The sequence below is a fragment of the Aphelocoma coerulescens genome, chromosome 7 (genome assembly GCF_041296385.1).
Source record: "Aphelocoma coerulescens isolate FSJ_1873_10779 chromosome 7, UR_Acoe_1.0, whole genome shotgun sequence".
NCBI classification, from domain to species: domain Eukaryota; kingdom Metazoa; phylum Chordata; class Aves; order Passeriformes; family Corvidae; genus Aphelocoma; species Aphelocoma coerulescens.
In genome coordinates, this window is record NC_091021.1 from 35,068,779 (window position 1) to 35,090,584 (window position 21,806).

A 21,806-nucleotide genomic window follows, 5' to 3' on the forward strand; every position below is an offset into this window, starting at 1 on the left:
AAACCCACTGTATCTATTTACTACAAATGAGCTGAGGACAATACATACTAAAAATAGAACTTATTATTACGTTCACACACAATCCCATTCCTATTTTATATTGAAGAAATAGCAGATTCAAAGTAACTCTGCTTTTATCTTGCATAGAAAGGTAACACAGACCTTGGGGCTAAGGTTTTTTTCACAAATTATTTGGATACAGCTGTGGATTATAAAAACATTAAACAGTAATACCTGAAAGGGATTTGCAGCCATTTGGGTTATCAGGCTGTGTTTCATACCCTTCTGCACACAAGCACTTGTAGGTTCCATAGGTATTGATGCATTGCTGGCTACAGGGAAATCCAGATGAACATTCATCAATATCTACACACGTTTTGCCATCATCCTTCAGGAGGAATCCAGGCCAGCATTTGCACTGGGAAAGAAAACCAAATACATTAATTTTTAATTCTGTTTATCATCTGTGTGTACCTTCTTCTGAATATGTTAGTGTCATAAACTTTTTATGTATCTCATTTTTTCAAGTAACATCTTAATTACTTTGCTGCTTGTACGTTTTACAGGAGGCATATCTACTTTTCTTTTCAAGTACTGCTCATGTAATCCTAAGCACCATTTCCTCCAAAAAAACCCAAAGAAAACCCTGTACAATGAGTAATTATTCTTTCTACTTTAGCTGAAGAAAAAGTAAAGCACACCTTTTCAAAAATATAGAAAAGATTTTTCCTTGAAAATAATGATGGATAGACGCTTTGGAGTTCTTAATTTTCAATTATACGTGCATTTTTTGGTAAAGATAGAAAGGTTTTAATTATTTTCCCTGGAAGCATTGACATCACCTAGCAATCTGTGCAACACAGCAATGTGAATGAGAACTCTTGAGGCTAATTAGGAGCTGGAGGTGGACAATTCTTGTGGATCCCTTCTAACTCAGAATATTCTCTGTTTCTCTGACTTTTACTTGGCTCTGATGAAGTTTATCACATGCAATGTGAAAGATGAAAAAAACCAAAACTGGGCAGAGGGGTTTTGAAATAGGGGCAAAAATTTTATCTACAGAAAAATTTGTGTCATGTTCCCTCTTATATCTTCTACTTCTCTCTGCAGAGATCCAGGATGTGCTTTCTCCACCACTTCAACAAGGTTTTTGCTGAACCCAACAGCTCTTGAGTCTCTGTCTCAGCCCTCACAGTTCCAGAGGGTTGAATACCTGCAGATCTAAGCCATGCTGCACAAAACTTATTTAGTTCTCAGTGGGCCAATGTTCAGCTGAAAAGATGAAACTTTGGGAGTGCAGTTAGGGTTACTTCAGAGTTAAAACCCTGAAAAAAAGGTCTTTCTTCTATTTTTAGCTACTATTTACAGGCTACTGCAGTCTGTTCCTCTCTACTTGTCAAGGCCAAAGAGCAGATTCAGGTGATTCAAAAAACATCCTCACATGCTGACCATGAACAGTTTTATTCTGCTGCTAAGGTGATATTACTTTGTTTAAATAGTTCTGTAAGAGTCTTGGTAAAAATTGGGAGAAAACCTCTATTTCTGCTGTTCATTCCTATGTACTGTAAATTTTTTTACTTTTTGATTTTCAGTGCTCTGCATACACCAGTATGATTTGTTGCATTTAAAGTGTTGCATGATCTTTTCCAAAGGTTTAAAGTATGTACTGTACCATTTTTTAAATGAAATTTGGAATTGTTTGCTTACAGGAAATAAAAATTTGAATGTTCTTATTATGGCATGTAAGCGACTTCATTGCAAGGAGGTACCACACAGTGGGGCTTTATTATAATCATGCAGTAATTAAACCCTTAAGAACTAAAAACTTGCATTATATTACACCATATTTTGCAATTATTCACCTTGTAGCCAACAGGAAGGTCCTGACAATCCTGGGAACAGCCACTGACTTTCTTACTGAGGCATTCATTAACGTGGCAGCTTTTCTCATCAGACCCATCACTGCAATCTTCTTTGTTATCACAAACCTCACTTTGAGGAATGCACTTGCCATTTTTGCACATAAAAAAAGAGCTGTTACATGACTGCTCTGGAAAACAAAAAAGAAAACACAGCTTGGTGTCATCTATTAGTATTTGGAATTAATTTTCTCATGTATCAGCTGCTGTGTGCACATGAAATGAAACAATTATCTAAAAACTGAACATTCTTTATTGGCAGCATTATAAAAGCTTTTCACTTTTCAGTGTCTTTAAAGGTTATTTCTCTCCTGGAAAAACATGTGAAGACATCAACTCATAACTCTCTTCTATATATTTGGTTTTATATAATGGAGAACCCTCTACATCATCTCTGCACAAAACACAGTTCTACAGTTTCCAAAAAGTTAAAAAACAGGGGTTGTGCCCCCTGTGGAGGCTGAGGTGTTTAGGAACACAACTGACTGAATTCCAGTGCGTTCCTTGCCTAATGACCTGCACACGTGGTTTTCCCTGTTTGGCAAAACTTGAATCCATCATTTCAGCTACATTCAGATCCTTCAAATAGCAACTGAAACACTGACATTTAACGTAGGTGTGCTGCCTCACCTCACAGCAGATGAGTGTTTTCCATCAAAATTGGTATAAAGAACCTGGCTACAGAGCAATGAAATCCTAAGGTCTAGACAAGTCTTTCAAAAAGCCACAAAATAGAACACAATATGCAGACCAGGACTAATTTCCCTCTCAAAATGCAGTCAGATCTCATCAAACTTATTAATGTAAGCAGAAAATACCAATACAACCAATAGCATTTGGTCAATAATTTAATAAAATGAAAGCAGTGTTTATTATTTATAGTGAGAGCATCTTTTGTATGATCTCCTTTTGTGTGATGAATATCTTGGACACATTAAACATTTTAAGAGCAAGCTAGAAACTTTGGAAATTACTATATTAATATCATCTTATTTTAATATCAACAGGACTTAGGCATTAAGGAAGTGTCTGCTATTTTATTCCACAGGAACTGGTGGCTTGAACTTTGTGAACTGAGGTTTTGGATGCTCAGAACACTTTCTCCTTGCAAGACATGAGCAATATCATCATGAAAGCACTAGAAATTTAAGCTATGAGGTTTTACATTTGCTGACTTAAAACCCTAAACCATCGCTCTCAAAAAAGAAAGGTCACACGTGTTCTCCAAAAAATGACACACAAACCTGAACTTTTGCACTTGGTGTTGATAGGGGCTTCATCAGAGTGGTCTGGGCAGTCAAAATCCCCATCACACTGCCACTGGGAATTCAACAGGCACCGTCCATCAGCACAGGTGAACTCTCCAGGACGGCAGCGACGATACCCTACAAAAACAACAACCAATCACCTCAGGTTTTCTCCCATAATTTCCACATAAAATTCTGAATATTTGAGGCAATGCAAAGTATTTTTCACTCCATAAAGAGATGTAAATTGTTGTGCTTATACAACAGTGTCTACCAGCAAAGAGAGAAATCAAAATTCTCTTATGTAGCACCATATAGTCATGATACAGCTCACACAGATGTGAAACATTTATGCAGCTCTCAATCATAAATTCCTTTTCTTTTTGGTGTTATTCCATTTATTCCTGTTATTAGGAAATAGCTTAACAATACCCAGAAAATATTTTTGTGGTGTGCTTAAGGCTGCATGCCTTCCCTTTAAAACATGCAGAACACAAACGATTTTAACCACACTAAACACACATTTTCTAAGATGGCCACAAAATCAATACATATAGAATGCATGCATTTTCAAAGTGAAAGTGGATTTCTAACAAAAAAAAAAAAATCTCTCTCTCTCTCTGTATATATATATAAAATGAAGTAAATAAACCACAAACAGGCATTTGCTTCTTAGAACACAGTGGTTTAACTGAGAGTTGTAAACCGACAAAGCATAGAAAAGTCATCACAAAGATAGTTTTTATCTGTTCAGTTTTAAGTAATTAGTTATTAGGATTTCATTAAAAAGACAGGCTTACACAATGGACTCAAAAATTGCATCAAAGAAATTTTCAAGGAATAGAATGATTGTGAACTTTAAAAAAAAAATTAAAAAATTGTTTGCTTCAGTCACCTGTCCCATTTTTATTTCTGAATAGTACTCTACAAAAAAACAGTAAGAAAATATACCTTCAATTATACAAATAGAAAAAGTAAAAACAGCTACACTAAAACAAAGCCTAGATTTTAAAATGTATTCCATTAATTTAGCTTTCAGGAACATATTTAAACCCAAATTCCATGTCAGGTAAGTAGACTGGTGGCTGAAGAGTACTTGGGTTGTTTTGGCTCCCAGATGGAAGCCACAGAAGCCATTAGCTCCCAGATGGAAGATGAAAAAGGTTTAGCTCTACAATCAACAGAGCTGTGATCAGGCTCTCTAGTTGGCAGTCAAATCAGAAACCACAGGTTTCAAATCCAGGGGAATGATGTGGTTTAATTTTAAATCCTGTCAGCACCTCGGAAAGTTGTGTTTTGGAATTTGACTCCTACTCTTTACAAGCAGTTCCCTTTCCCATAAAAGAATGCAACCCTTTCCTAAAATGGAAGTGGAACAGTTTTGCCATACCAGTCACACACTGAGCTGTATATTTGATTACCAGTTAACAGAAAATTGCATTGAAGCAGTGCAGCACAAACATTGCTGCAGAGTTCAGTTTCCCTGCAGAAATGAAATAGAGCCAGTGCCTGAAGGCAGGTCCATACTAAATCAGATTAGGACTTTGTAAATCTCCTGCTCCTTTTGCTGTTCCCTCCTTCTGTCTCTTTCTGAAAGTCTGACAAAATAACACTATTTGTCTGTATTTTAAGGGGTGTGTATAGTTTATAGTGTGTGTGTGTACGTAATGCTATAGAAAATAAATTAAATACACCAGCAAGAAATTATAAGTGTAAAGAAAAAAAAAAGGCAAATTCCAAAGTTTATGACTGTTGAGTTCGAAATAGTTATTCAGGTACTGAATACTGGGCTGGGGCAGGAGGTGCACACAACTGCTCTCTGTGTCTGTGTGCTCAGCACCTTTTGGGACTAATTCAAATGGTGTTTGAAAACCCCTAAGATCTATACATTTTGCAGCTGTGATTTGCCCACTGTTGCTGCTAATAATACTGCATGTGTAATTCACTGATTTCCTCGTAATTATCTGTCATTAATAAATCAATAAGCATGCTTTTTCTCACAATCTTTGGGTGTCTGCTCACGCCATTAGTGCACCCCCTCCAGGTGGTGTGTACAATAAAGACATCTATAATATACAGATATTTTCTAGCTATTTTCTGTTATGGCTCTCATTTCTGAAACAAATTTAAGAGTAAACAGCCAATATAGATCGTGACAGCACCAAACCAAGCACCAATTTCTCCTTTTGGAGGGAATATTTGTTCTATATTTTCCATAAATAGTTTTCATATAGTAAAGTGTTTCTGAGTATGGCCCTGTACAGATATCCAGATAGTATAAGAAACCCTAAATTCATGTGAGTGGTGAAAATTAAACACTGACATATGTTTTTTAGTTGATATAATTTAACTGCAGTGACAATCATGACAGATGTGTTTCATTATTTGGTAGAAAAAAACTGTATAGAGAGACAAAGACAAAAAACCATATAATAAAGATACACGTGTTTAACAAGAAATTCTAGAACATACTTTTAAAATTCTCTTAAATATTATTAGCAATCAACTGTAAGACACTATGGGAAATAATTTGTCACTGTAGCCCCAGATCCAAGTTAATCCCAAACTGTATTAATTGATGCATAATTTAAAAGTGAGAATTAAAACAATTAAAAAAAAATGAAGAGCTTTCTTTTTCAATAGTGCCTTCAAGTACTGAGCCCTGAAGAATGCCTTACAGTTAGCAGTGAAATTGTTTATTTACTCTATTTTTGTTATACTTGCCACATTCCAGAGATTCATCTGATCCATCTCCACAGTCATCATCGTGGTCACAAACAAACTGCTTGGGAATGCAGACTTTGTTATGGCACATGAAAGCATTCTCATCACAAGTGTTATTGGGAGCTAAGGAAAATACAGCCCATTAAAAAAAAAAAAAAAAGAAAAAAGAAAGAAAGAAATTGAGAACAACCAGATATACAGCTGATTTTCTTACACAAAGATGAAATGAGAAGTGCATTTGAGTGAATTCAATGGAAAGAACCATAACTTTTTAGTCAGATAAAAAGCATCACACAATTCAATACCAGAAAAACCTATGCATCACAAAGAATGCTACAGAAGTGAAGATAGCTAAAATCTCCTGTAATCCAAGGCAGAAAAGCTTCAGAAGTTGATGCTGCCTATGACTAAACTGAGGTCTGGCTCTGAAGAAAAGAACATTTGGGAAGAAGAGATGTCCTTATATTAGCCTGCTCCTGAACAAATGCTCTTCCAAGTCCATAAACACTCAAAATGTATAGAATATATTTATATACAGTTTTTACACATTAATAAAACAATCCCCTCCAGTGAAACTATTACTGAACTCCTGACACTGTTAACAGAAATGTGTCTCAGGAGACTGGAAGTAGTATTTTATAGGGTAAGAGATGTCTGGATCTGAACAATCAGCCAGAAAAGCATTTCCCTTCTTGAGGCACAACCTCCCTGACATGAGCAGCAGCATTTTCTTCAGGAAGAGCAGTAAAACTGCATAGTCACTAATGTGCTAATTTTCACCAGTAAACACACTGTGACACACATCCTGATCTTCAGCTGGGCTGCCTCGCTGTGTGAGCAGAGCCCGGAGGTGTCAGGCTGATTAAAAAGCTGAAGGATCCTGCTCCATGTGCTCACACAAGGGCCAGCAATCTTCACCAGCAAAGTGGACACTACAAAGGCAAAAGCAGCATGGAAATAACATTTTTTTTGACATGCAAACCTACCACAGCCTGCTGTGGAGAGCTCATCACTTCCATTGGGACAGTCCCGCTCCCCGTCACAGAGCCAGTGCTGGGGGACGCAGGCGTGGGAGCCCAGGCAGCTGAAGGTGTCTGCAGCACAGGTCACTGAGCCTGCAGAAACATGGCATGGGAGCCCTCAGCATGGAACCATCCCATATTCTCAGCTGGAACATCCTAACCTATGTTTTTATGGTGACGGGTAACCATTAAAGGGGTTTATTCTAAAATATGACTTTGTCCTGCACATTATGATAAACTTACTGGCTAGGATTGTTTTACAGTCAAATTTTGACCATTTGCTATTTCTTCCATTCTTTTCATTTATTCAGCCTCTTAAATTTCCCACACTTTATGAAAACCATCCAGCAGAATAATTTTTTGAACCAGTTTTGGTCAGTAAATTTGACTGCACATATGGACTGACTGAACAAGGGAGTCCATTGAGCCCTAGAATGAAAACAAAATTTTCAGTTTCTCATGCACCTTGAAGCGTTTGGGAATGTGAGAGAAATATCATACAACATATGCTTATGGTGTAAAAAATTTTAGAGAGAATAGAAGGAAGAGCTAGGGGAAAAAAAAAAAAAAAACCAAACCAAAATACAACAACTTTAGGGTCTTTGAGCACTCGTCACTCAAATATAAAATCCAAACAGCAGTTTTACCTAAAGGATAGGAAATGGACAACAGGCTGGCTGTCCTTTCACCCAGGCTGGTTTGCCATTCATAACTCTACTGATAAAATTCACACAAATCATACAGTTCCCATAAAAAGGAACCTATTTGCTGGTTGGAGGGGGCTGAGGGAGGAGATCCCTCACAGCCTTTGGAGATTCTGTCCTTGTTCCCTTCCCAGCCTCTCCTTAGACCACGTGGTGTCTCATTCTGCCTGATCTGCCACAACCCAGGGCTGAAAGGATCCTACTCACCACAAACAGCATCGCTCTCGTCTAAGCCATCTCCACAGTCGTCCTCACCATCACAGGTCCACTGCTTGGAGATGCACTTGTTTGCAGAGCAAGCAAATTGATTCCATGAACAGGACGAATCTGGGGATGACACCAGGCACTGCATTTGTTAGGTTCACAACATCCCTGCTTTCCCTGCATTTTCAGCCGTGGTTTAGGATTTTTTGCACTGCTCCTTTCTTCCCTCCCAATTTCCATGTACTAAAACCCTCCAACACAGTAAAATCCTACTCTTGTTATTCAACATGCTATCAGTTTGTCTCAGAGCTTGCATTCACCAACCCATTTATAAAAATAAATAGTGAAACATTCCAAACATATTCCAATATTTCCAAGTATTTTTTTAGTGGGAAGAGGAGAAACACTTTAAAAACTGAAGCTTGGTTTGCATACTTAACATAGATGCTACAGCTACAGTCAACTGCTCTATTTGGGTAGTAGTGCTGAGGGCACAGTCCAAATTTTCCAACCCAGCCTTCCTCCTGGTATTCCAGTATTTAACTCCATCTTTAAAAGCTTTCATGTTATTTTCTCTCACAAGAAAAATTGCTGTGTGCTTGCTTTGTCCCATTTACACTTTTCTATACATCGAAAATAAGAGCTTCTGCATTTCACAATCAGACTGCACAACTGCTCTAAATAAGTGCTATTCTTCTCTGAAACATTCAGGTCTTCCATGTTTCCCAGACTCCTTTCTTTAGGAATAAATTTTATTTTGTTGCAGCTGATGACAACAAATTTTAATATTAGCATTAAAATAATTTTAGGTAATGAAATCTGAATTTAAAGATGAGCGTTGTAACGGGCGTCTCAAAATGAGTAAGAGCAATCAATGGGAAAAGTAGAATTGACTTAAACCCCCTTCTCTTTTGCCCATAAAAATCAGCTAATTCAGTTTATAATATTGTACAGAAGTGAATAAAACCTGGAAATGTAAACACTGAGTTATGCTTGACAAACATGGCCAACAGAAAAGATTCTGATTGCCACAGTGCAGAGCAGTTCCTAATCTGAAGTTATAAGATAAAAATATACAATGAAAACTGCAAAGCAAATATGGAAGCATGTTAATGGGAACTGGGTCATGAAGAGAGTGATATAAAATGTTCAGTCACAGTAGGAAGTAAAGCAAAAACACCACAAAAACTGAAAAATACCCAAATTTCAGGTGTTATTTAAATAGGGAATAGGAAAATTTGGCACTGCTTTTTGCTGTTCTGGTACAATTTCACTACAAAAATAATCAGTTCAGGTAATCCATACAAACTGAAAGACCAGCTCCCACCAGGAGTAAAGCCAACCTGCTTTGTGACTCAGGTAAAATTTAAGAATCTGAAAAGATCTGAGAGAGAACAGACCCTTAACCCAGTTTGCAGTTCATGCTGTATTTTATTTACATCACTTCTGTCATTACTTTAAATAATTACATCTGTATGGCCTCTGATGCAAAGGAATGCCTATTTTGGTGTTTGGCTATTTCCTGTTGGGGTCCAGATAGTGACTCAAATTCATGATAAAACTCTTCTAACTCTTCAAATTCATGATAAAACTCTTCTAATGAGGAGCTGTGAAGAATTAGTGAAATTGTTAAATATTAAAGTAATAGAAAACTCTGTATATAAATACATCCTTAAGAGAGAAAAAAATAAATTAAAGGGCTTTCCTTCTGGCATGAAATAGAACTTAAGGTATTGACAGCATGGAGTATTAGAGCTGAATCTGAAAATACAGCATCAAAGAACTTTTTATATAATCCCTGAGATATAAATGCACACTTCTTTGCCAAAGTGCATTAGTGACTAGAGAAATACAAATAAGACAAAATGCTCACCACAGTGCAATTCATCTACTCCGTCCTCACAGTCTTTCTGCCCATCACAAAGCCAGGTGGTCAGAATACATCTTCCACTAGGACAACCAAAATAATTTTCTTCACATGTGGGTTTGTTTTGAACTGTGATAAAATAAAGAATGTAATGTAAAATGGTCTCTACTAGTATGATTAGGAGCCTAATACATTTTTGCTAAATTTCTGAATACTGATGGACAAAGTGTTTATGTTTAAAAATGGAAAAAAAAAGTAAATAATTTGTGTTCATTAAAAAAAAAGTGATAGCTAATTAGTTTAGGGAGCTGAAATAGTTATTTTTTATATTTTTAGAGAAGAATTAGAGCACAGCTTCAAACTAAATCAAAAGGCCTATAGAGGAAAGTACTTCAGTTTACAGGTTTTGAGGTCAGGCAGGTCAACATTGCTTGTTGGTTTACACCAGCTGAAGAAATTGCCCTTCTGATCTTTCTGCTGTCATTTACAAGATAATCTAATTGTGGCAGTATTTTTGTCACTGGGAGAAGCTACAAATCTCATGCATGCACTGACTAACAGGAGCTACACCAGTGATGCTGGAGCCAGAGGATCAGACTTGGTCAGAAATTAAGAACTTCTCCTCTGTCTTTTTTATTTCGTAGAGACAGAAAGTAATTTAAAATTTGATTTTTATGAATGCTTAGAAACCAGGTTTGAGGAGAGAAAATGTCACATATAGAGTTTTCATGATGCAAGCACAAATATTAGTCTAATAACAGCTTATTTTCAAAATCTTAAGCAAGGTCCTGAGAAAACTCAGGAGTTCCAAGCACTGGAAACCACTGAAACTCTCTGCCATGGTTTTCATTGTTCCCTCAGTGTACTGTATTTATTTTCAGCCTCCTCTCTTTGAAAAGGAAAGTTAAAGTAAACATTTATGGCTTCTACAGCTGTATGAATGAAAAAAAAAAAAAAAAAGAAAGAATAAAGAAAGAAGTGGGACATCTGTGATGACTTGGTAGACATTAAGGATTCTCTAAGTACAGCTACCCTACATGAGTATTTTGCTGTAATTTTCTGTAAGAACAATGACACTGAACCAAACTGCTAATGGGAATTGCAATATTCATAATAGAAACAACACTCAAAAACTTAATGTGCCAGAGTTGGTCAGTTTTGAATGAAATGGCAAAGGCAATCACATGGTGGGAATGGTATTGTTTCCAAGTAAAGGGAGGAATGATCCAGGCAATTAGTCACACATTGAAATGATGGAACATTTTGGCACACATTTGGAATTCAGAGAGAAGTAATACAAATAAATGGACAATGGAATAAAATGCACATTAGTGTACTTATGCAACATTAGTTTACTGAAGCTGTAGCACACTGCCCTCAAAATTTTCCTTGGTACGGAAAAAAAACCCTTTCTTTGTATGGAAATACAGCAAAACTAAGCTATTTTGAGCTAAATCAAGGGTTATATACATTTACATAATTAAGAGATGATCTGGAGAATGTAGAGATTAGAATGGTAACTCTAACTTAATATGCATCTATTCATAGGATTGATGGAAGTTCTTAATGTCAGGTTGGCTGACTGTACTGCTGAAGTCCCAGCTTTCTCTAGATCCTGGTAATATTTTCATCAATAAATTTGGCACAATGTACACAAGAATTCTGATAGAAACTTCTGGTGACATAACAGGATTATCACACAGAAAAAGAGAATATTAAATGGAAATAATCAGATTATGTCCACTACCAGGCAAAATTTTGATGGCACCAAATAACATAAAATTTGAAGTTTTAATTTTACAATGTAATAAAATGTACTATTTAGGAAATATTTACTTTTATTAAATGCTTATTCTTAGAGGAAAGAGTTAGGGGTAACAGGAGATTAGTTTCACTCTAGAATAAATCAAGTATAAAAACAAATAGAAATAAAAAATGTTGACATTTTGTGCTTAATATTCCCAAATGCAAATGAGGGGTTCTGGATAAAAATGGAGCAAACACATAAATGCCCTCCTTCACTAGGAAAGAATTGAATATTGTGAATAATTTGCTGGCTAACATTAAATATCGAGCAATAACCTCAGTCCTGAGTCTGGGGCTCAAGTTGTCATGATCCCTTTTCTCCTTGCTGAAGACCAGAACTATCACAAAAGCAATAACCCTGGATTCTACCCTGGCAGCCTATTCCAAGGACCAAATAAAAGAGAAAGTAAAACAAGTCAGCAAGAAAAATACCACCCACTAAAGCGGTGGCTAATAAAAGTTCCTGAGTGATTATGCTGATGCTTGATGAGCTTGACATTTTAATGACTCGTGTTTTACTTAAATAAAAATGACAAATGACAGACCTAACCTGGAGGAAATAGAAAGCTAGGCATTACAGTTTGCTTTAGAAAAAAAAAAAATCAGTATTCTTTTGTAATAATTTGCATAATCCCATGAAACACGAAATAAAGGTGAATAAACTGCATTTGGCATTATATTAATCTCTTTGTTAAATAAAATCAGTTTTGACTGAATAAACATTTTGCAACACAATGAGAAACCCCCCCCCCCCAAAAAAAAAAACCCTGTTCTTTTTTAAAAAAGTAAATTAATGTTGTTTTGCTGTTGCTTGTTGGGTTGTTTTTGGTTTGGTTTTTTTTTATTTATTTTACTTTTTCACAGTTACCTGGGCATTTTAGCTCATCTGTATAATCTCCGCAGTCATTAGATCCATCACAAATCCATTCTGGCAGTATACAGAGGGAAGTCGAATTACAGCTGATAAATCCTGAAGATTTTATCCCAAGTTTATAGAAGTAGGCACAGTTTGTATTATCTGGAAAAAGACAGCAAATCACCACACACCTATCACAGACTGAGAGCCTCACAGTTTCATTTTCACCCTGAGCTCGAGGAGACCACGCAGGCGTCGCTATCCCGAGCAGCAGTGCCCAGGAATTAACTGCTACATAACAAGGACTAATCACGGAGCAGATGCTGTGAGGGAGCACAAACACAAACTTACTGCAGCTCTTTTCATCCGAAGCATCTGCACAGTCAATGATCTGGTTGCACTGCGCTGATTTCCCGATGCAAACCCCATCTGCACAGCGGAATTCTGTGGAGGCACAGGCTGAGTCTGGAACATATGGTTATAAAGGATGTAAATTTGTGTGCTAAACAGACTCTTCAGATGCACATTATACATATGATGATGTTTAAGCCTTCTGCCTTTCAGAATGAGGCATTCAGAACACACTGTACCTTCCAGCAGACATATGAGTTTGAGTTTATTACACGTGTAAGTTTCTAATTTTTTAATTTATTTTTTTTTAGCGTGGAAGCGTCTCTAGGTAATTAAACTCATTTTGAGATAATCAATATTTGAGGCAGGAAGAAGCATTTTCAGGATCATCCATGAATCTCTCAGATTTCTTTCTTGTAAAACCAGCTTGGGGTTGTTGCCTATATGTTTTTCCCTCTACTTATATTTAGGTAAATGATTAAAAATTATTTGGTGCCTTCAAAAAAAATGCTAATTATTACAGATATCTACCTTTTTAGTTATATATCTTGTGGAATAATATCCCCTCCAACCTTTCTGAATTGTAAGAGAGGATTTGTGGTCTTCGTGCATTGGCTGATGTACAGATATAAAAATTCATGTTGTAAGACAAAAAACAAAAAGTCAATTCTGATATAAAAAGGAGAACAATTCTAGCAAGCTTTGCAAAGGACACAGACATTGCCATGCATCTGAGAAGCAGAGAAACAGAGCATTTGCTGCTTCAAAGAAGAAGCAGATGCAGAGAAGAAATCACCCATCTTTCAACCTGTCTGCAGTAAAGTTACTCTCTCATTACTTCACAGAAGGAACAGCACCTGTATTTTATATTTTATACAGATAAAATATTATATATAATGCATATATTTGACATTTTATAGTCAAAACCCCTCTCCTCCTTGAAGACTGTAGGTGCAAACCAAAAATCAGCCTTTCTATCAATCCCATCATGTGATTAAATCACACGTTCTTTTCCAGCTACTCCAATCTGCATAATAAATATTTACAAAGCAATATTCCGAAATCACCTTGGAAATTACTGCCATTTACCTTTACAGTCAAATTCATCAGAGTTGTCACCACAGTCATTTGCCCCATCACAGACTTTGTCACTGGGAACACAGCGGCGATTGGAGCACGGCTTGAAACCCTTCCGACAGCCTCTGTTTTCTGGGAAGGTAAATACAAGCACATGATTGGATTGACACTTCATGAGAACAGCCTTACACTCAATCCAAACAAACAATCCAGAAAAAAGTGTTTTAGTTGATAATGCATTCGAAGCTACATGAAAAAACCTTCAGAAATTGTTCATCTCTTATGCAGAAGAACTTGGACTGATAAAGGGGTACAGAAAAATCAATAAAGCATGATAAGAAAGAATGGCAAAAAAAAAAAAAAGAAAAGGTGAAGCCAAATTCCCAGTTTTCATTATCTTGTGGTGTAAATCACCCATGTACTTTAGATGCATTTGTTTTGAGACACTTTTTTGGGGAGTGTGTTTGCATATGGCAACAATATCATGATCATATGGAATGAAGCATACCAAATTTGGCCTAAACCAAAATAGCAATAAATGGAGAATAAAATAACAACAAATATTAGCAGAGAGGTTTCTGGATTTCTGAGCACCAACACCATTCTGCTCAAGAACACTATTGAAGAGTAAATGAATTTTAAGTAAGGATATGTTGGAAAATTCAGGACTGGTTTACTAAAGCCCTAATTATTGCAGAAGACACAATAATAACATTCACTGCATTAGTTAATCAACAATAATGAGTCCACCATCCTGTTCTTTATCAGGTTCAGCAAGCAATACCCTGCATATGACCTAGTGCATCCCAGAATCCCTGCTCTTCCTGTTTTTTTTTTTTTCCCAATGCGTAGCAAAAAAATTTGGTATGGTTGATTTAAATGAGGCAAAATGTTCACTGGCACATTGCAAGTTAATAGAATGTCCTTCACAGAATTATGTGGCAAACCCATGGAAAGACAAATTGATGGCTCTCAGAAACACAGAATCATGGAATGGGTTGGGAGGCACCTTAAAGACCATCTCATTCCACCCCTGCCATGGGCAGGGACACCTTCCACTACCCCAGGTTGCTGCAAGCTCCAACCTGGCCTTGAACACTTCTAGGGCAGCCACAGCTTCTCTGGGCAACAAATCTTGTATTTATAGATCTATTTATAAATCTATAAACCAGCATTCATATATTTTTTCAGTATTGCAGAATAAGTATCTTCCATCTTTGAAAAAGCAGCTAGCTGTGTTTTTCCTTATTTTTTTTTAGAGACAGAAATATGAGAACGTTTGAGATGCTTTTTAGAAAATATGTCAGTTAATACATGAAGTTTGAAAGAAAAAAATATTTTCATATAATTTTCTCCACGTCATGTAAGGGTTTTCTTAATGTGTGTTGCCATTTTCTAGCTGAGCATCTTGGCTGAGAAGTTGGTGAAAAGAAGTAGAGAAGTCACAGAGGAAGCAATCTAAGCATGTGTGACACCACAGTTACAACAGGAAGGTGAAAGATCTGGAAATACCTACCACAGTAGAAAAGTTTCTCATCAGACTTGTCCTTACAGTGAGCAATGCCATCACAAGTCAGCTGATAATCAATGCATTCACCATTCCCACATTCAAACTCTGAATAGATGTTGCAAGTAGAATTTTTACCTAAAAATAAAACACATTAACAGGTAACTTTTAAAAGCTTTTACAGCTAGTGAAGATGAGAAAGAATGCTGACTGCATTTCAAATTTGACCTACGTGAATTTTGAAAACCTAAGTACAAAACAGTAAAACACACCATGGCATCAGAACTTAAAAGCTTCTACAAGGAGAACCTGTAAAAGAAAATACATTGACGAATATCCATGAAGGAACATGTAGTGAAACAACTCAGAGGCACTGACTGTGATAAGAACTTTGCCACTATTGTGCTCAGCTTCCTTCTACTCACCCGTGCCTTTCCAACCCCCAGCTTGAATGCTACAGCCTAAACCCCAATGCAGAAAACCTGCTGCTTCCATCTTATTTCTTTTATTCACAAAACCCCTCCCCTTCTCATCTAGAGGATGTTTTATCTATCATTTTAGAAGAAAACCTGGTGCACATTTAAAATTTTTAGTCTTTTACTTAAGAAACTAAAACATACCACGAATTGGACACAACAATTTGGTCATGAACTCCATGATAGGTCATACATCTGTCTTTGTGAGCATGGTTCTCAACAAAATATCAAAGTGGAGAGAAAAGAGGAGTATTTAGGGCAACTCAAGGAGAAGAACAATGGGAAAACGATACCCAATTTTTATGCTTCTTTCTTGTTTCCATTCTAATCACTTCAGCACAAATTCAGGAAGAACCAATGTCTGCTTTTTGCAATAGCCAAGCCAATATTAATTGAAAGCATTTCTTGATTTGATTCAAACATGAGGGAAAATATAGATTCTGGACAAGGTAAGATCTGGTCTTGAATATGATTCATATAGTCCCTTAAATTTTAATTTAACTGTTTTTATCTCTTTTCCCTCCATTTTCTGGCCTTGTAGGAGCTTAGATCTTAGGGACAGTAATTCTCAATTACATTTCTAGTTCATCTAGTTCAGCATCTTAGACTGGAATCTTTAGAAAAAAAAGAAAAACATAAATACAGGATAATCAGCCCTCAGTTCAAGTCCAACCAGACACCCTTGTAGAGATTGCTTCAAACTCCATCTTGCAGAAACAAAGCATTTTACTGCCTTTCAGACTGTTTCTTTGATGACAAGTAAGTAGTCGGAGTAGTCATTACCCATATCATCATCTCTCCCTCTTTGAATTTCACTGAAGCTTTGTCTCAAGACTCTTGACTGGCAGGAAGTTACACAGCCTAATTACACTGTGAAAGGACAGTTAATTCCTTTTCTCAGCTGGAATTGCTAACTTTCAATTTTATTGAGTATCCCTTTCAACTGAGTTACGAAGAAAGAAACTTTTGATCTCACAACTAAAGTCTGTCTCGTTTCCATCCCTTCCGTGCTAATCAACTCCAACATTTAATGCCTTTATTTCTTTTTTCTAATAGCTCAGATCAATATTTCCTGCAAACATTCTATAGAATAATTTAGAAGATTAAATCTTTCATCATATTCTAGGTGACAATTTAAACGTGGTTTTACCTAAGAGAATTTTAAGAGTTGCAGTGCATTTGGAAAATATAAATGCCATTTAATTATTATAAAATAAATTATTAGGCATATGAATTTATCTGCTGAACCTCTTTTACTTCCACTGCCAATCACTGGTTTGACAACAAAAAGAGAGAGGTGAGAAAGTGCTTTGATTAAAGTTCAACTTCAGTAAATTATCCCACATAACCCTAGACAGACCTGAAGGATAAATTCACATATTTCTATCTCAGCAGTAATTATGTTAAAGTCCTAACTACTAATAAGAAATCCCACGACCATAAGAGGAGTTTTAAGAAGAGTATTAATGCTTTTTAACCCTCCCAAAAGACGTATAAGAAAAAAGAGTTAAAAGCCTGGTTTTGCTGAATTGCCAGATCAATTTTTACAGTGTATAGAAGAAATAAAACTAATGGCTTGGGCCAACTGTCTTATGAAAGCCAAGTGCCTCACAGCACAGAAAAGCATCGTGTCAGCTACCATTACTTACTCACACATCTGTTATCATCTATCAGGACTCTGTCCCCTCTACATGAGCAGTTCACTCGTCCATCAGGTGTCAGAAGGCATAAATCATGGCAGCCTCCATTCAGTTGTGCACAGGGAGATAACTCACCTGAAAAAACCAACGGCAAGAGATGAACTCTCTTTTATTAAATTTGCTTCAATGGCCAATGTCTTTGAGAGAGCAAAGATCACCATATCTCAGATTCACGGGCAATTGATTTGGGTTTTATCACTCGGATGAAAATGTCAGCATCCCTCAGATGCTGGCATGCTAAAGATAAACAAACAGCTGGAAAATAACAATTTTTAAAACCTGCAACATTTAAAGCTGCTGAAATTTAACAACAAAATATTTAACTGCTATCCATTGAGCTCAACACCCATAGCAGAAAATTCTGAATACTTCTTATTTACTTGGGAAGAGGTTATACCCCATCTTTTCTGAACAAAAGAATTTATGAAACGCCATGTAATCTTTTAACTTGGCTAAAACTAAGTAAAATCCCTGAAATTAATGATATTGGCATTAAGAAAACTGCTTTGTAGCTTACAACTGTTGGTGTCGTTGGCAACAGCAATAATTCCCATCGGCTGGTGCGGGATATCGGAACGGAGAACTTTGGTGTCTCCTCCCGTGTATTTACTGGAACGCAGGATGGCTCTCCTCACTCCATCTGACCAGAAGATGTACTCATCATACACAGCCAGGCTGAGGAAGGTGCCTGGGCCAGACTTAACAATGACCTAAAATGCAAAAGTGCAGAGGGGAAACAGGAGGAGAAGCGCTGTCACTGAATGAGAAGTCCTTAAAGTGCAAACTGCGACTCCCATCGCTTTTAGACAAAACACTTAATACATTTATACATCCAGCACCTGGGAAAATGAGATAACAGCATTTAAAATGTGTATAAAGGATGCTACAGGCATGTAAATTTCAGAAAACCAGGCATCTGTTTGTTAATTAAAAAAATCAGTTTATCTAAACATGCCTGTAAAAATACCTACTCAACACTCTTCCTGCTTAATAGCTCCAACAGAGAAGAGATTCTTGCAGCATGGCTCAAAGTCTAAAAATTCAACCTTTATAAACCAAAGTGAAGTGAAGAGTTTTAGAACTGAAGAGCGCTCACCACATCATCACATGAGAAACCTGAATGCAAGACAAATGTTTCACGTTTTGGAATTTAGAAAAAAAAATCTCACCACAGTAATAATCAGTTTAAAAGCTAGAAGAAAAAAATGAATTGCAGTTCACTATATAGTAAGGTTTGAAAGAAAATTCTAGAAATACAATGAATTTTATCCAAATCCAAATCACAGCTCCTAAATAATATTTGCATCTTTCTTTCCAGGTATCAGAATTAAAAATTTCACATTAACACTTTCTTTTCTGAAGAATCTGACAATTCTTTAATTGCTTTTTTAGTTGAAAATTTAGTTCTGGCTGAACAGAATTACTGGAGGGGGGTTTAATATTGCTCCATTAGATAATAGAGATAAGTAATACTCTTTTTGTTTTTATTGAATTGTATTCCAGGTTTCTATGGGAAAAAAATAGTAGCTTATTTTTTCTATAAAGTGGGATCAATTCTGACTCAGGTTAAAAAAAAAAAGGGAATCCAATGTTTGTGTGCTGCTTATCATAGAGAAATTGGGATAAAACCAGAAAAATAATATCCTTTAACACATCTCTAGTTCAATCACCATGGTTTTCCATGGCTTTGTGTGCTTTATCCCCTTTCCCAGAGGGAGTTTATAACAACAATGAGATTTCATGGAAATCTGCATGAACCAGCACATCTGATGGGTCTGAGCCCTTTGTGCTTGCAAGGGGAGGCTCAGTGACAACTCCTTAAAAAATGCTGTAATGAAAAAGGAGTAGTAATAGTCAAACCCATACTTAATTATTAAATAAGTCATTGTGGGTGTGTGGGAAGTCTTTCTCTCCATGTAACAAATGCACCTAATATACAGAACATCCAAACTTCATTTTGTGAAACTAAAGCACCCAGCTTTGGTACTACAGCTATGCCTTGGAGACTAAGGAGGTGTCCCAACTCTGCAGGATTCAATAGCAAGGGATGCTCCAGGTTTGTTCCCACCTGTGCCAATTCACTGGGCAGGGTATCTCAACAATCTGCTAACATAAATCATTCTAGTCCTGTGCACAGGAGCATTCCTGTCCATGTTTAAATTCACTTATACAGACAGAATGTCAAAATTACTTACATTAATCAGATAATTATAACAAATTCTGCTTCACTATGCACATCATGTATTTCTGCATATTTCAAAGAGGGTTGGACAGCAAATCCTTTTTTCCAGGAAAGATTTTTTCCCAGTGATAAATGTCCCAAGAGGACAACTTTTCTCTAACCAACCTTTTTCCAGAACTAAAAGTATTAAAAGATAAATGGGAATATATTAATGGCAAAAGATTTCCTCTCTAATTGTGCACATTTACAGTAAGACACTTTTCATAATATACTCTTAAAAGCCTGCACTATTCATATTCAGACATTTCAGGAAAAAAATAAATCATGTATATTTCTGAAAGACCTGTATGAAATCTGGCCATGCAGATTTTGCAGCCCCATATTCTTCTCTGTGCTAGTGTGAAACCATCCCAGTCAGAAAGATTTTATTGTTACAACCAGTGCTAAAGCACTGCCCTGCTCAGCTTTCTGTGTTGGGCAGCAGAGTCATAATTTCTCTCAGATTGGAACAATAGAATGCAAATTCATTAGAGAACTGATCATTGCTGTTCAACCTTGGGAGAGCTGAGATCCAAATAAAGTGTCAAAAACCCAAGTTTTTTTCACTATTGCTCACTGTATTTCATTTCCTGGAATCTCTGTATTATGTCACAGTGCTATCCAAGGACGTTGGTTTTATTCAAGCATCCAAAATAAAGAGTTCATATTTCTATCAGCTTTTGGCCAGCTTTACAGCCCTTTTAACATTCTAATTTATAGAATAGCACTGAAAGTTGTGACAATCTTATTTCTATTTTTTTTAAGTCTGAATTTATACCAAAAATTGCAACAAACTTAGTACAATTTTAAAACTTTAAGGAATCATGAAAAGACATCCCTACCATCTCTTCCACCTGCAAGAATGGAAGTCAGATATATCCAAGAGTACAGCCCATGTTTTAATACTAAATGATACCAACATTCTGTTACAGGAGATATATCAAGCCTTGAGTAACATAAAACATTTTCTATGCAAAGTGATGAGAGTGGAGGCTGGGGGATGTCAGAAGTTGAAAACCAATTTAATTTTAACAGTGATCTTTTATTTTTTGAATTCTGCTTTTTAAGTTGTCCAGAAATATTTTGGTTTAGCATGTAACAGCTCTAATTTGAGATCTGTGTAGCAGTTTCTCCAGAAAAACATGACTGAAAAAGGACTGGAGCCAGCCAGGTAGACATGTCAGGCAGAGAAGAATTTCTGACAGAATATTATAATTTTGATGATTTATATAAAACTCTTATTAGATTGTCAGTAAGAACTAGACTCAATGATTCTTATCATGACAACACTAAACTTTTATAGAAATACTGAATTTTTTTAAAAAGAGGTGTGAATAAAGTTAATGCACCAGCTTAAAATATGACATACATTTTTTTTAGTATTTTAACTCTAATTAATGGATTATTTATAATACTTCTCTTTCAAAATGCCTAATAAATGGGTGGGCAGCACTGTATAATAAAGCTCTTAAATGCTTTTTAAGGGTTCTTCTTTAAGGGTATCTTTTCTAGAGATACCTAAACCTACTTAGAGGTCTAAAGCAGAATAAAAATTCTAGTACACAAAACTATACTTAAAAAGGTTAAAAATACTGACAATTTAAAGTCAATTGCATAATAAAAAATCTGATAGAACTGATTTATACAGAGCACCACATTAGTCAATGTTATTTATTTTATTGTTTAAAATGAAAGACACAAAATAATATCCTATACTTATTGTTAAGCTATGAATAATGATTTTAAAAGATTATAGAAAAGGAATGTATAGAAAAAAAATTACATGAGACAGAAATACAGGGAAACCTGCTGCACAAATGGAGGAAAATGAAATAATTTAAGTGATAACTTTTATTTATTTGATTTATTTACCAACAAAGGTACATTTGGATTAAACTCCTGATTGTGTTTGTTGTGAGGCTTTTTGTTGATTGGTTTGAATGAAGACTATTTTCAACATAGCTTTAATGCATGAATTTTCCTTTCATTTATTTTACCTTTCACTTTTACCTTCTAAATAACTGGAATTATAGAAAAGGATACAATGGACATACCAGGAGACCACGCTTGCCAAGAATAGCAATTCCATGCTTGCACGGAATTTTCTAAGCCCAATGTAACAAAA

At 36.0% G+C, this 21,806-nt stretch overlaps 1 protein-coding gene across 1 annotated transcript in view; it reads right to left on the reverse strand.

Moving 5' to 3' along the window:
• LRP1B (LDL receptor related protein 1B) overlaps positions 1-21,806 on the reverse strand; it is a 515,105-nt gene that overhangs the window by 104,800 nt on the left and 388,499 nt on the right. The window contains exons 44-56 of the mRNA XM_069021267.1: positions 17,978-18,170; positions 17,410-17,535; positions 15,294-15,422; positions 13,790-13,909; positions 12,701-12,814; positions 12,362-12,511; positions 9,694-9,816; positions 7,824-7,943; positions 6,877-7,005; positions 5,891-6,013; positions 3,164-3,304; positions 1,863-2,050; positions 235-418 (exon numbers count right to left, since the gene is read on the reverse strand). Coding sequence (XP_068877368.1) covers positions 235-418; positions 1,863-2,050; positions 3,164-3,304; positions 5,891-6,013; positions 6,877-7,005; positions 7,824-7,943; positions 9,694-9,816; positions 12,362-12,511; positions 12,701-12,814; positions 13,790-13,909; positions 15,294-15,422; positions 17,410-17,535; positions 17,978-18,170 — 1,840 coding nt within the window. The remainder of the gene's footprint in view (positions 1-234; positions 419-1,862; positions 2,051-3,163; positions 3,305-5,890; positions 6,014-6,876; positions 7,006-7,823; positions 7,944-9,693; positions 9,817-12,361; positions 12,512-12,700; positions 12,815-13,789; positions 13,910-15,293; positions 15,423-17,409; positions 17,536-17,977; positions 18,171-21,806) is intronic.